Source organism: Astatotilapia calliptera, chromosome 1, assembly GCF_900246225.1.
Source record: "Astatotilapia calliptera chromosome 1, fAstCal1.2, whole genome shotgun sequence".
Lineage (NCBI taxonomy): Eukaryota > Metazoa > Chordata > Actinopteri > Cichliformes > Cichlidae > Astatotilapia > Astatotilapia calliptera.
This window is the reverse complement of record NC_039302.1, coordinates 27,398,314-27,412,761: the sequence shown is the minus strand read 5'-3', so window position 1 is coordinate 27,412,761 and position 14,448 is coordinate 27,398,314. Positions and strand designations below refer to the sequence as shown.

General features: G+C 42.1%; 1 protein-coding gene across 2 annotated transcripts; it reads left to right on the top strand.

Moving 5' to 3' along the window:
* The first annotated feature begins 437 nt into the window (after positions 1 to 437).
* Positions 438 to 12,463, top strand: onecut1 (one cut homeobox 1). 2 transcript variants are annotated; one of them, XM_026172645.1, is made up of 2 exons: positions 438 to 2,510; positions 7,001 to 12,463. In XM_026172645.1, the coding sequence occupies exons 1-2, from the start codon at positions 1,451 to 1,453 to the stop codon at positions 7,288 to 7,290; spliced, it is 1,350 nt and encodes a 449-aa protein (XP_026028430.1). In that variant the 5' UTR covers positions 438 to 1,450; the 3' UTR covers positions 7,291 to 12,463. The 2 variants fall into 2 exon arrangements, with proteins under 2 accessions (XP_026028430.1, XP_026028421.1); XM_026172636.1 differs by having other exon boundaries at positions 438 to 2,525.
* Positions 12,464 to 14,448: the final 1,985 nt, after the last annotated feature.

Here is a 14,448-nt window from a genome sequence, read left to right as displayed (position 1 = left end):
AGTGCACCACAACATCAACAACAACACAGGGACACGTAGTCATGTTACGTGTCAGCACGTGATTTCCATCGGTGGGACTGGATTGTACACACCTGCCGTGGATGCGCACGTGTGTGTATGCGTGTGTAAATTTCTGAGAAGTTTCTGCAAATAAAAAACAAATGTTCTTAATTGACTAAATAACATGTGGGTGTTGTATTTTTATTATCATCGTTTAATGGCCATACTATATCCTCAAATAGTTCTAAAGCACAAGGATTAAATATGCCCCCACACACTCACACATGCACACTCATGCACACATGCTGGGCTTGGTTCGTTAAGCCTAATAGTTGGACAATAGACACATCTGCTCATCTTTTTCTATCAAAAGAGAAGGTACTACGGTCTTCGTTTGGTTAAACTGCCACATATTTGGCACGGTTGTGGGGGCGGGTTGGGGCAGCTGACTAATAATGATAAAAGAATGGATGTATTTGATGCTTATGAATATATACAGGCTGTGACTTTATTGACAGCCTTTTAAGGGAACAATTAACTCATCCTGCTTTGATTTCTGTGGCGACCGTTTCTGCTTCGTCGAAAGGAATTAAGTGTCGTTGTTGTTTTGTTTGGGAGTTTTGGAGGTTTTGGATCCCAGACTCACCGGTTAAAAATCAACTCCATATGAACCCGGAAGTTTACTTCATTTGCGGTTAATAGTTTAAGGAGGACTGAATGTGAAGCCTCATTACAGCCTTAATGAATTTAACATTTTCTAAATAAGAGCTGATAATTAACGATATAGCTGTGTACTCAGTCAGCATCCATGAGCAGATTTCGTAGGGCTTTGATGTGAGCTCTCTCTATTAGCATTATTAGCATTTGCAGCAAAAGCTAAAGGGTCCTGAATAGTTCTAATAGCTGTGAGCAGCTTTTCATACCATCCTTCCTTAATAAGGTACCTGACGTCAGAGAATGGGGCGGTGTGTGTACGCGTGTGCCTGAAAGAGAGAGGGAGACAGAAAGAGAGAATACGAGTGGAGATGGGTGTCCCCTTTGCGCATGTGTAGACAGTGAGCTGTGCTGCGGTGGAACAGGGGCTGGAGACACACTGCTAGAGAGATGGCGCGGCACCCGACCGGAGCGCAAGGACAGCTGGTTGGTGGTGGGGGGGCTTGAATTATAAAGAGAATCAGAAAATTAAGAGAGTAATTATTTTTAAAAAAACAACTGTCAAGCAAAGGGGGATTCGGAAGAGGAGTTTTCATTCTGCAAAACAGCGTGCGAGGTAGGGGAATAATGAAATAGGTGAATGTAAGGACAGAGAAGAGGCAATAGCAAAGGAGGCTACTGCAAGAAAAAAACAACAACAAAAGAAATTTGAACTTTTACTGGACGTGAGGACTTCTGGACATCAGCTAACTGGGGTAGGTCAGATAGATGGTTTGTCCACAGCGCTGCCCGGATCATGAACGCACAGCTGTCGATGGAGAATATTGGCGACCTGCACGGAGTGAGCCATGAGTCCGTGTCCGGTCACGGAGAGCTGCTGAGTGGCCACAGTCCACATTCCCGTCCGAGCCCTAGGGGTTTAAGCCACCGTGCTATGGGCATGGCGACCCTGCTCGACACCGGAGACTATCACCCCAGCCACTCTGGGCACTTGCATCCAGCCATCAGCATGTGTGAAGCCCCCCCTGGCATGAGCGCGAGCAGCACTTACACTACCCTAACCCCCCTGCAGCCCTTACCCCCCATCTCCACCGTGTCCGACAAGTTTCCTCCCCATCATCATCACCACCACCATCCACATCATCCTCACCCGCACCCGCACCAGAGGATCCCCGGAAATGTTAGCGGCAGTTTCACGCTGATGCGAGAGGACCGGAGTCTGGCGCCTATGAACAGTCTGTATCCCGCATATCATCACAAGGATCCGTGCATGGGCCAGAGCCTCTCCCCGTTATCCGGTTCCGGTCTGGCCAGCATACACACGTCCCAGGCCGGCATCCCCCCCTACGCTCATCCTGGTGCCGCTATGCCTGGTGAGAAGATGCTCACCCCGAGCGGGTTCGAGGCTCACCATCCGGCCATGCTCAGCAGACATGCGGAGCAGCACATGAGCTCCTCAGCTGGTATGGTACAAATCAACGGCCTCCATCACCATCCGCACGCCCACCTTGGCGCGCAGGGCCACGGCCAAGTGCTGGGGAACAGCCGGGAGCAGGCCTCCGGGCCCGGGCAGCAAGGGGGCGGCGGTGGAGGGGGTGGTGTTTCTGGGGGACAGATGGAGGAGGTGAATACCAAAGAGGTGGCGCAGAGGATCACCACAGAGCTGAAGCGCTACAGCATCCCTCAGGCCATCTTTGCCCAGCGGGTCCTGTGCAGGTCCCAAGGGACCCTGTCCGACTTGCTGCGAAACCCCAAACCCTGGTCCAAGCTTAAGTCCGGCAGAGAGACCTTCCGCCGCATGTGGAAATGGCTGCAAGAGCCTGAGTTCCAACGCATGAGTGCGCTCAGGCTCGCAGGTGAGCGAAGCCTCGGTAAAGCCCCATTTTTGCTTTCATCTTTTCATTGATTTCCAAAGAAAAATAAAACGATCGGCAAATGACTGTAATTTGGCACAGAAGGTCACTGGCGCTGAATGTTATCTTGTGCTGAGCAATGGAGAGAGGAATTGAAACTGGGCTTGTAGTTTGTTTTTTGCTATACTGGAAAAAAAAATATAGCAAACCAACTGTAAGACATTCAAATTCACATAAGAGTCACATTCAGGACTGGCGTTTCCTCTGTGCTGGATAGGTCTTTAAAAGATATGTATAACTTGTAATCTCTCTAATTGCCTCCAGATGCTGGAAGTCAAATGATATCAGCTTTAGGACGGAATCGGGAAAAGTTGGCCCTGGTTACTATTATTTATGTTGAGTGGTTAAATTCAACATACAGTCAGATAAACAACAGGAGGAATTAGAGCCGAAAGCAAACTTCACTGAGCTGAAGACCGTGCAGAGACTGGCCTGACATCAATACGCATCCCTTTTCTGTCTCTACACTGATTTTGGGGCTTGTGTGGAACAAGTACTCATGTCATTTTACCTCAAAATATCGACCGCTGGACTGTGTGCGTAAACTGATCCTTCTCCCAGAAATCGTTAGGAACGTGTTTATTTTGGTGTAGATGCAACCGATCAGCTCCTTTTTTTGGAGTTGCCCTTCATGTAAACACAGAGTGTGTGTGCACGTGTTCCTGGGAGTTTGTCATAAACCGAATCAAAGCGACGCCGGAGTCATGCATTATTTAGTTGGTGTAAAGACGTTTGGAGCTCTCTTTGGCAAAATTAGAGACTTCAGTTCCTCAGCAGAAAAGAATTGAAAAGAGCACGTGTTCGTGTTTAGCTGGTGAACAAACCCTGACTTCGTTGAAGTTTCTCTAATTAACTGGTAGACCTCTGTATGAATTTGTCCCTGTGGTACGCACGAGTCAATTAAGGCGCCCAGCGAGGCCCAAATAGCACGTGCGCGTTCACACACACCAATAGACCCAATAGATTTTTTTTACGTTTATAGGCCCGATCAATGACCTACAAATGGGGCTTTTGTGCTTTTTGAAAAGTGAGGCTACACGGTGGAAAGTGCGCGCTTTTGTGCACGTGTATGCTCGCGCGTGTGCACATCAGTGTAATCACAATTGATTATTTTTCAGTTTTCCCATCTGCTGCTACTGATGTGTGTGTGTGTGTGTGTGTGTGTGTGTGTGTGTGTGTGTGTGTGTGTGTGTGTGTGTGTGTGTGTGTGTGTGTGTGTGTGTGTGTGTTTTGAAGAGATTTTATCAGTGGAAAATGAGTGAAACACACACGCGCACACGCATATTTGATATTGCATTTGCATCATTTTATCATTAGTGGAATGAGCATATAATTAAAACTAAACTCAGACCAGCAGCATATTGACTTGTATCGTTAAAGCTCTGATTTTATTTTTCAGAGAAATAGATATTCATACAGTGCAGGGAAAATGTAACAGGCCTGCTTCAGTTATTGTTGTATTTTTCTTTGTCGATGTTACCTAACTTAAAAAAACATATTTAAACTGTATAAACTCTTGTTTTTGTTGATTTTTTTATTTTGGGGGGTTGGCCAAAAAAGTACCAAAATATCAATTGCGAGTTTTATTTAGAAAATGTCAGATAAAGAAGATGGATAATGGAGAAAAAGGGGGAAAATAGAGTTAAAAATTAAATAAATTCAGAATAAAATAGTCTGAGCGCCATTTTATTGATCCGTTCGTTCCTGTGTGAACTGGATATGTGATCTTGTACTGAGGTAGATTTGATCTGTTCATTGATTTTAGGCTTCTGAAATTAATCTTGGGCCTTCTCTCGTTTTCCCACGTATTCAATTACCCATCTGAATATTTGTATGTGTAGAATGGAATAGAATAAAATAGAATACAATGGAATATAAAAGTGAGGAGAGAACCCTCTCCAGACAGCGCATAGGAATTCATTACAACTTTTTTTTTTCTTTTTTTTTTGTGGAAAGAAGCTGTGATTGCATAGACCTTTCTTGATGGTGGTTGTGTTTTCTTTTTTTATTATTCTTGGTGAATAATTATCTACTTCCACTTAATCGGGATGTAGATTCTTGAAATAAATACACGCTGGGCTAAATCTTCGCAACGTTTTCAGCTCAGATGTCTGTTTGTTGTTCTCTGTACGGTTATGAAACGCGGGGCTTTCGTCACATTGTGTCAGTACACGCTATGTGTGCAGTCTGTTTTAGTGTGTGGAGTTATCTCGTGTTTGTAATGATTAGCCGGGAGCAGCAGCGGTGTGTGTGTGTGTGTGTGTGTGTGTGTGTGTGTGTGTGTGTGTGTGTGTGTGTGTGTGTGTGTGTGTGTGATTAGCCCGATAACGAGGCCGTTGTTATGTTCCCATCGGTCCTGGGAAAGCTCCCTGTCTTCGCGGGCCTCCCGTGCGGGGTCGGGCTCCTCTGTGCTGGCTCCTGCTGTCTGAGTGGCCTTCACTCGTGCTGATTTATTGCAACCCTTACACGAGGAGCTCCGGCCCTCTGTTAATATTTACCTGTACTGGAGACAACGGGCTGCTCATACTCACAATTATAGACCCACTCCACTTTATGGTCATGCTAACAGGCCGCTTCGCTGTACTTTAGCACATGCTGAAGAAAGTGCTTGAAATTAGAAATCATGTATCATGTGAGATCTCGGCGGGGGGCAGGTCCTCTTTTGATTTTATAATTCTAATCGTTTTTAAAGTATCGCGTAGTGTTACTTAAGCTTTCATTTGGAGATAATACACCAAAACTAAGAACAACAAGAGGAATAAAGTAGAGTTTAACGATAATATGTAGTGCTTTACTACAATATAGAACTGGAAGTCATTTTATTAGTTTATTAGTGTAGGGAAACACTTACTGTAGTTGTTCTCCTCTACCCTTTTTTTTTTTTTTTCAAAAAAGGTGTCTAAATTTGGCTGATCGAAGTTTTCTGTTTTCAGCACGTTGTCTCGGGTTGACTCATGAAATGCGTTTGTTTACTTCGTGCACTTTGCAAAATTAATCGGTGCTGGTCGGAGAATTGTTTTGTGGTTGTGATGTGTTGTTCATTAATTTCCCCAGTGAGCCCATATTTGGTCTCACCTTAGCAGCCCGCGTCTGCCCCCTCCTGGTCTGACCTCACTCTCCGTTTAAATGACTGGAGCTTGGGGTGTTAATAAAAAAAAAAGCTGTAGCCATGTAGCAAAGAGTTCAGATTAACTGAAGTTTGACTTTTTATCAGATGGATTCCCAAGTTTTTGTTTTTCCAGTATAAAATCATCTCCAGGCCATTTTCTTTATTTATCTACGTCACCTGCGGGGGACATTGCTTTCAGCACCGTGGACAGCGCTCATTGTTCTGGCATGCTTCCTGCTGATTGCTCTTCTTCTGGACCCACGAAACCTTTGGTGCCTGAATCAAAAGAGGCTCTATGTGGATCTATGAGTCTAATTTTGCTATTATATCCCATGTACCTTTTAAAAAATCTGAAAAGAGGAGTTTTGAACAAAAATAGCACTACTTCCAACAATCATTGGCTGTGTGATTCTTTCAGAGTAAATGATGCAAAAACCGTAATAGAAATGTGTCTGTGAAAAATGTTGATAAAACCTTTCAATTACCAGTTCTACTGGTTTAGTATCCAAAAATGTGAAATATGAAATAGTATCCAAAAATTTGCTTAGACCAGCAAAGACAGTTTACTTGATTTCACCAAACTCAAACCACACACAAGCTACATCAAACATAAGGAAGCTTTCAAAACAGGCTGTGCATCGTTTACATTGAAGGCTAATATTTTATTAGAGCGAGCATGAAACACAAGAAAAATATATGTTTCTAGGAATTAAAGGAAATTAAAGAGATATACAAATAAGAGCTTGTGTATAATTTGGTTCTTGATACAACTGAATATTCTTCATGTTGGCATCACTAAAAACAAATTTCAGCTGCATGTGTATCCATAGGACCTAAAAAGTCCATATCAGAGTAGATCCAAATTGACTTCTCTATAACATTACACAGTAAAGAGGCTTGGATTGGCTTTAGATAATCACATTAGTTTAGCACATTTAGTCCCTAGAGGATTAAGTACCCCTGACCCCAATCCTATGTTATCAGAATATGTAATTTTTGTATTTTGAACAGGTCTCAGGTCTTGACGATCAGGATACAAAAGCGAAAAATACAAATTGTCACATACAAAACCTCTGTTTTACTTTTTATGAAGATAAAACAACATTTTAGCACTGAGGACTTTGCAGAGTTGGAGTGGAAACTACAACCTGCCTCCCCCAGCCTAATATTGTGGAAAAGAACCAATTCATGGTTCAGGCCACACTCTTTACTCAGGACTTTTTAAAATCCCAGGATAAGTTGTGATTCTCGTTTTTCTGTCTTCTGCCCTCTCTCACAAATCCCCTCTCTCTCTCTGTATGTCTCTTTGCTGAAATCTCCACAGCATGTAAGCGTAAGGAACAGGACCACGGCAGAAGCGAGCGGGGAAATGTGACCAAGAAGCCCCGGCTTGTGTTCACAGATGTGCAGCGGCGGACACTCCATGCCATCTTCAAAGAGAACAAGCGTCCATCCAAAGAGCTGCAACTCACCATTGCTCAACAGCTGGGCCTCGAGCTGGCTACAGTCAGCAACTTCTTTATGAACGCACGCCGCCGGAGCCTAGATAAGTGGGTGGATGACGGCTCTGGTCACTCAGCCAACTCTGGCCCCAACGCCTGCACCAAAGCCTGAAGAAGGACTGATTTGACCAACTCATGGACTGACTCAACCTCGGTGGAAAAGCTTTAAAACTTAAGAGAAACAAAGAAAACTTAAAAAAGACCTTGAAGCAACGTTTTGCCCTTAAACCTGTACTATATTGATATTTATAGTATCCAAAGATGAAAAAACAAACCAAAGACTTCTCCTTTGACCTGCTTTACAATGTTTGTTTTAGCAACACATTTATGTGTAACATACTGCAAAAAGACTATAGTTTTACTCCCCCTCTCACACACACTCGCTGTCACTGGTCTCTAGCTTTATTACACCCTCCCCTCACCTCCCCACCCAGTATGAATCTATCATTCGCCACTGTTATCTTTAATCTGATTGGTTGGTTTTGATGATGGGTCCCTAAACAGAGGTTTAATCAGCCTCTTGACAGTCTGATCTGCAGTTGTCCACGGCCTCGAAAACAGCCAGAATGTGGAGCTCCAGTGGGATTGGCCAATCAACTTTAAAGAAAAAAAATCCCACAGGAGAGACTGGATTGTTGTGCAACCTTGTTCGGATCAGTGGAGCGGACTGTCTGACTGTTTGTCCAACTGTCTGTCTTTCTATCAAGCATTCCAGACAGACAGGGAAATGTCCATGCGTAGACTGCTAACCCTAAAACCAAAAGGTCCAACCCTAAACCAAACCAAATAGAAAAGAATGCCTAACATCAACCCACATGGTAGTGCTTTCTTCCAACATGCTGAGGCATTGAATAATTCAAAAAGAAAAACCAAAGCCTTCTACACCTTGAAGCCTCTTTTGCAGTTTAGAAATCAAACCACTTAAGAACATCCTTTGAAGTAATTTGACCAAAGAATATATTTTGTAGTTGATAAAAGTATTTTTTACCTGTTTTCCTCCCTTACCTCCTGAGACAGACTGTTAGTGTGCTCCACGAAGAAGGAAATCATACTTGTCCTTCTCCACAGAACATTTTGAGTCACATTTAAATATTTGCTCCCTGTAAACGGAAATACTCTATGGTATAACCCTAAAAATTAACTATTGATATTTGCCTTATAGATGCCTTCTTGGAAAGAAATAGACTATACCACTTTTAACTTCGCAGACACTCTCCTGAATTATGATCATTGTACTCAATGTTAAGGTTAGTCATTACAGCTACATCTAATCCTTCTAATCTGCTTAGCTAATGCCGGCAGGTTTAGTTATGTGTTCAAAATCCAGCACCTGTCAAAGACAAATCTCTTCAGTTTTCTATGTAAAACACAAGCTACTGGATCTATGTGTGGTTTTGACACTGTGTGAGGGAGCGTGTCAAAACCACAGTGCCTCTGGTGGTTTTAATAAGCACTTCATATGTATTTGATTTTATCTCCTCATCAAAGATGTTGGGCGGAGGAGATGATATCAATGATCAAATCACTTTCAGGCGCTTACACAGCAATGTCAGCTTGTCACCTGAATACGAAAGCACCCCCGCTCCCTGCCTGCTGCCAATCCACCCTGCACTTCCTCCCCTCCCTGCCTCCACTCTCCTAGTAAGCTATGCATTTCAGCACTAGGAGGAAAGCACTACACAGGGCTGGCCCAGGGCAGCATAGCATTAGATATATTACGCTGGCCCCTTGCCGTCATCCTCTTCATGGCCAGGGTTAGCAGCTCTACATTCATCAGAACAAGCGCTGAAGGAGAGGCAAGAGAGAGCTGCTTTTTCTTTATCTCTGAGAGAAAAACCAAAAAGACGACAAGAAACCAAAAAAAAAAATGTGTCAAGACCTGCTGATGTTTTATAGTGTGAACCAAAGATGCTACCTCACTCAAGTTCCATACGTGATTTTTATCACTTTGATGATACCAAAGATAACCAAAGATTTTTTCTCATTGCACGGCCTCTATGAGTGGTGTTCAAAGATGTGATGTATGTGTCCCCTCCCCCCTATCTCCTGTCTCTTTTTCCCTTCTCCTTTCTCCTCCTCTTTCTCCCCCTCCCACCTGCACTCAACCCATGCACCCCCGCTATGCGTGCTCTTGCTTCATCTGTGCTCTGATTACAGCTCCATAGATAGTCATACTGATGTAGCTATAGGCAGATGTGCTGAACTAGCCTTAGATACACACAATCAGCCATGCTGGTGCCTGTGGGGTACAACTACCTTATTAGTAATGTGATCAGTGGTTGTTCATAACAGAAACACATTACTGTCTACCGCTTTGTTGACAGGAAAGGCTTTTAGTTTGGTTCATTAATGATTTTAAATTTGCATCTGAAGCCTTACCCCACCAGAGCTCTCAGTGTTGCAGCTTTATTTCCACCTGGCCTGCCTGTTAGTGTGTATCTATAGGCTGATAATATTGATCCAACAAATAGGTCAGACATCTTCACCTTACAACAGGCAGACAACCTGACATAGCCATGGGCAGAGTTGATGACTCAACTATAGGCAGACATGTTCCTGAAAGTAGAAGCAGACGTGTTGCAATCTTTCTAAAACTCCCAGGACGAGTGCCTTGCTTGAACCAAAGTGTTAAACCGCTGTTGACCTCTCACCTTTGACTCTGTGAATACCTCAGCCTGTAGAAGGGCCACTACTGAAGAAACAATGAGAAGATTTTTTTCTTTAATCACACCGTGGTGCTTTCGCCAGCGCAACCATGCAATGAAAACATACCAAAGGAATTTTTGTTGTCCACTTCTACAGTTTAAACCAAAGGTCTTTGTTTATCCTCTCCCCTGCCCGCCCTTCATCCCTCCATCCCTCTTTCCCTTAACCTTGCTTGTCTCTCTGCTGTGTGTAGGAAGGTCCAGCACTCTGGCCGTGCATGTCTTTACCAATGTGTCTGAATACCTCATAGTAATAATTCCTTTGAGTTCTGCATTGAGACGTCTATCTGTGAGTTAGGCAGAACTCCACTTGTGTGGTAATTGTTATTGTTACTTCAAAAAGCTGTATGATTATCTATTTTGAAGTTGCTGTTTTTTGTTCTGTTTTGTTTTTTGGCAGAAGTGCTCTGTTTCAAGACATGGAGGACAAGTTTCAGGGTTGATGTAGGAAACTTTTGGGATGGAGGGAGAAGCGTATTTTTTATCGGACACTGGGTTATGCCAATATTATGATGGTAGACTATTGCTTTTACAGGGTAAAACCAACTGCTGTGATATTGTGTTCATATTTTCCCTTTTCTCTACTTCTGTGTTGTGATTTTAATTTAATTGCATTTTTGTATTGGTTAACCACTACTTTAATTTATGCATTTGTAGAAACTCTAGATTTGTATATAGTAGGTTTTTGGAAAAAAGAAAAGAAACAAAAAAGACCATTTATGTTACAGCCTTATTTCCCATGCTTAGATATAACAAAGGAGTAGTTTTTATTCTTCTTCAGCTAAATCCTAGCCGGCATTTCAATGTGTGTTTTAAACACTGCCAGAAACCAAGACAGTTGATTTGCCAATGCAGACAAAGTTATACAGGAGCTACTTTGTTGAACAGTTGGCAAAAAGCAGTGTGTACGTGTGTGTGTTTTTCTATTCTTTTGACTTTTTAAAAACACTTATTTTATGGGTATTACTGCACATCCAAAGATTTTTAAAACAAACCAAAAATTGGAAAAAAAATATGTATAATGTTGAAAAGCACTGGCATTTGTGAGGTAGACTTGTTGAGTTTTGATTTGCCATTCGCACGGGTATAGAATGTAGAAGGCGTAGGGCTATGTAGGCAAGCTTACTCTACCATGTGGGGAATCTCCTGTTCAATGTACAATCTGGAGCATTTGAAACGAGGGCTGCAAGCCCCGCTCACTTTGCTGTCTCATACACAGAGTGAGGTGGAGTTTAGGCTGGGCAGCCGGTCTGCCAGGGGCTGTGCCGCGGAGCTGGGTCTGTTTTTATTGCCGTGGCACCGCCGCCTTGCTCCATCTAGTATCTGTTCTTTTGGTACGTACTCGTGTAATGACTATAAGCAAAGTCTAATAAAACTGCAAAGAACCTTACCAAGGAATCCGTGTGCGAGTGTGTATGGAGACGATTATTCGGATTGCTCTTCTGTTTTTCTGTCTGTGAATGTGAGCGTGCGCCTCAAATGTCAAGTACTGCTGAAGTATGCAAGTTTGTATGTGAGCTCATTTGCATGCATCTCTTTGATTCTGTCGTTGCCCATTGTCTAATGTGTTTGTACTGCATATTGTCAAGCTTTTTGCTGATGTGTATGCATGTGTGTGGCTGACTGGTACATTTTAAAACAGTAGGTCTCTGGGTATCAGAGGCCGCACTGTTAGTACTGTTTCCTCTCTGTCATGCTCAGACAGCACAGAGTCTCCACGGACGAAGGGGTCATCACCAAAATGTCCATGACAGATTACATCAGGATGTTATGCATTCATTGTGTCTTGAATGAATAAGTACAGATGCTTTAATTTTACATAAAAAGGCCTGTAAAGTGAACAAAAGGATAATGCAGCGTGGGCCTATGTTTTCCTGTTTCCTAATTCATCTCTTATTATTTGTTTTGCCCATAAGGAGTTCCCATATGATGGGTAGCTTGGCTACAAGTCTCATAATAATACTGCAGCACCTAAGACAATCATCTGGATCTCTTACGCTGGGGAACTAGTTTCCCACCCGCAGAGGGGTGTCCTCCAGCTATTCATATACAAAGATGCTTGAAGGGTTTTGATAAACAAGCATATTTGTTGTCATAGACATTTAGGAATAAATTACAGTAGAAGTTCATTTTGCACTTGCATTTCAAAATGAAATCTCCTTGCTCTTGTCAGCCTTGTGCTCTTGTCAGACTCGATCTCTTTCTTTTGACCTCCTTATCAACTCACAGTGCTTCTTCGGTTTTTAGTCTGCGTGTCAGTGTGTGTGTGTGTGTGTGTGCGCGTGTTTGTGTGTGTGTGCGTGCGTGCGTGCGTGTATGCCAGAGAGGCAATACTGTCAGTGTTACTCTCAGATGTAAAACTCCATGTCTCATGACTTGATTTGTCATTGCTGTTTCCCAGGCTTTGCTACTGCTTTCTCAGTGCCGTGCAATATCATCTGTTGTGATTGCTAAGCAAATGATAAAAAAGAAAGAAAATTGAGAAGCAAGTGATGATGTCATTCAGCTTTTTTCAGTGTTCAAATGTTTCAACATTTCTGTAGTCACAAAAAGTAGAAAATAAACTGTTGGTATTTCCAGCTTCTGAATCTTTGCTGTTGTATTATTAACATTGTTACTTTAATTTTCTTTTTACTAGGTTTTGTCTTTTCTTGCTCAGACGGACAAATTGAATCAATAAAACTTCAAATTGAATCGGCATGTAGGAAACATCCAGGTATATGAGTCTGTCTTGGATGTCAACCTGCATGACAAGTAGTTTCAGAAGATAGATCCTCAAGGTTAGAGGCTTCATTTGCACAGGCTTTCTCATCTTCAAAAGTATATGAAGTTGTGTTCCTAGAAACATCTAGAATGTATGCACACATGTTGCTGCAAATATTAAAGAGTTTAAACGAATTCACTGTGATACAAGCAGCCCATCTGATGCATCAGCATTTGTACCGTGGGATGAGAACATGATGGATCACACACACACACACACACACACACACACACACACACACACACACACACACACACACACACACACAATAATTTTTACCTCTAACAAATGTGGATTGAAGGCTTTTAATTGACAGATAAATTGTTAGTCTGGAAAAGTTCCAAAATGAATCACATTGCCACAACAAGTAAAGTATCTCAACCTGAAAGCTTCTGTTTTAACAAACCTGTATAACCTTCATTTTTTTCTAAATCTCCATGAACTACTAACAAACAGGGGTCCGTCTTTACTATAAAATATGTATAACGCCAAAGAAACTAGAGCCACCAGTTTCTTATTGCTAAAAATGTGAGTCACATTTAAGCAGCCAAGTGCAGAAAAACAAAATGTAATTACATCTGGGCTATCATTTTAACTTTCTCAGAGAACTACACGTGAGTCTATTTATCTACTCTGTAGCCCATTACTAATTTAACTGAATGATCTCAAAGTGCAACAATAAAGTGATTCCCTGCATACAACAATGATCGTCAGTACTTGTCCAGGACGTGAACAAAGGTTTACCTGAAGAACACTTTAACGTGATGAAATGATCAGTGCTTTTAACTACTAGGGGTTTTAATCTTGTAGCCGACTGGTTTTTTTTAAATGCACCACCTGTATCCTGTCACTAGATGGAGCTGTGACATGAATTTTCACAAACAATCATTATTTGCAGTTACCAACATCTTTAAAGGAAAAAGAAAAAGAATAACAAAGATTCAGGGTACTGTACTGCAGCACCTACGAAGATAACTATCCCCATCACACTGAGCTGATTTTCTGACCGTGGGCTAAGACGATAAGGCAAATGAGCTTTATATGCATTAAGAAAATGCCCCCATTAGAATCAGCAGGGGCTTGACTGTCTACTATTAGCTTAACAGTTTATTGCTAAATTACATCATCAAACAAACTACAGGCCTCACTGTGTTGCTGGTGTTTGAAGGTAATTAAATTGTGCAGCTCAAAATGTCTGCTGACTTTCATTTGGTTTTTAAAAATAACATAGCCAGTTTTCTCAGGGAGAACGGTGATCATAGTGTATTTAAAGCACATTGCAACTTTATGAAGCAGTTTGTTCTGTAAGATGTCAAAGAACAGCATTTTTTTTTATTCAGATGTGCTATATTTACATGTTTAATTTTACTGGCCATAATTTATGGCTATTGTGCAGACAATTGTATGGGGGATGCCATGGTTTTAAAGAAATGTGTATCTTCAACCATGTGATATGCAACAGCTCCTGGGGTTTTGTCAGGATGGGATGCAGAGCTCCACTATGTTTGACTCAGCACAAACAACAGTTAGTGTTGTCCTCATACATATGTAAACTTTGCTCCTGCTTTGTCGATAAAAGCCCACAATCAATTGGTAAGTGTTTGTTTTATTGTGCAAATGACCCACATTCTCTGGGTCACATGCATCTGGTATCAGAGAGAAAGCACAAATCAGCTGAATTAAAATTTAAAAGGCTTGCAGCTAGGAGTGGATTGATTGTCAAACTCTGGGTTGATACTGTTACCAGTATTTTATGCAACAGTCTGGCTGGCAGTCCATATGGATACTAAAAAAATTTTTA

Coding starts and splice junctions, on each gene's coding strand:
- onecut1 (XM_026172636.1), top strand. CDS start 1,451: ATGAACGCACAGCTGTCGATGGAGAATATTGGCGACCTGCACGGAGTG. Junction 2,526..7,000: donor CGCAGGTGAGCGAAGCCTCG/GTAAAGCCCCAT, acceptor AAATCTCCACAG/CATGTAAGCGTAAGGAACAG.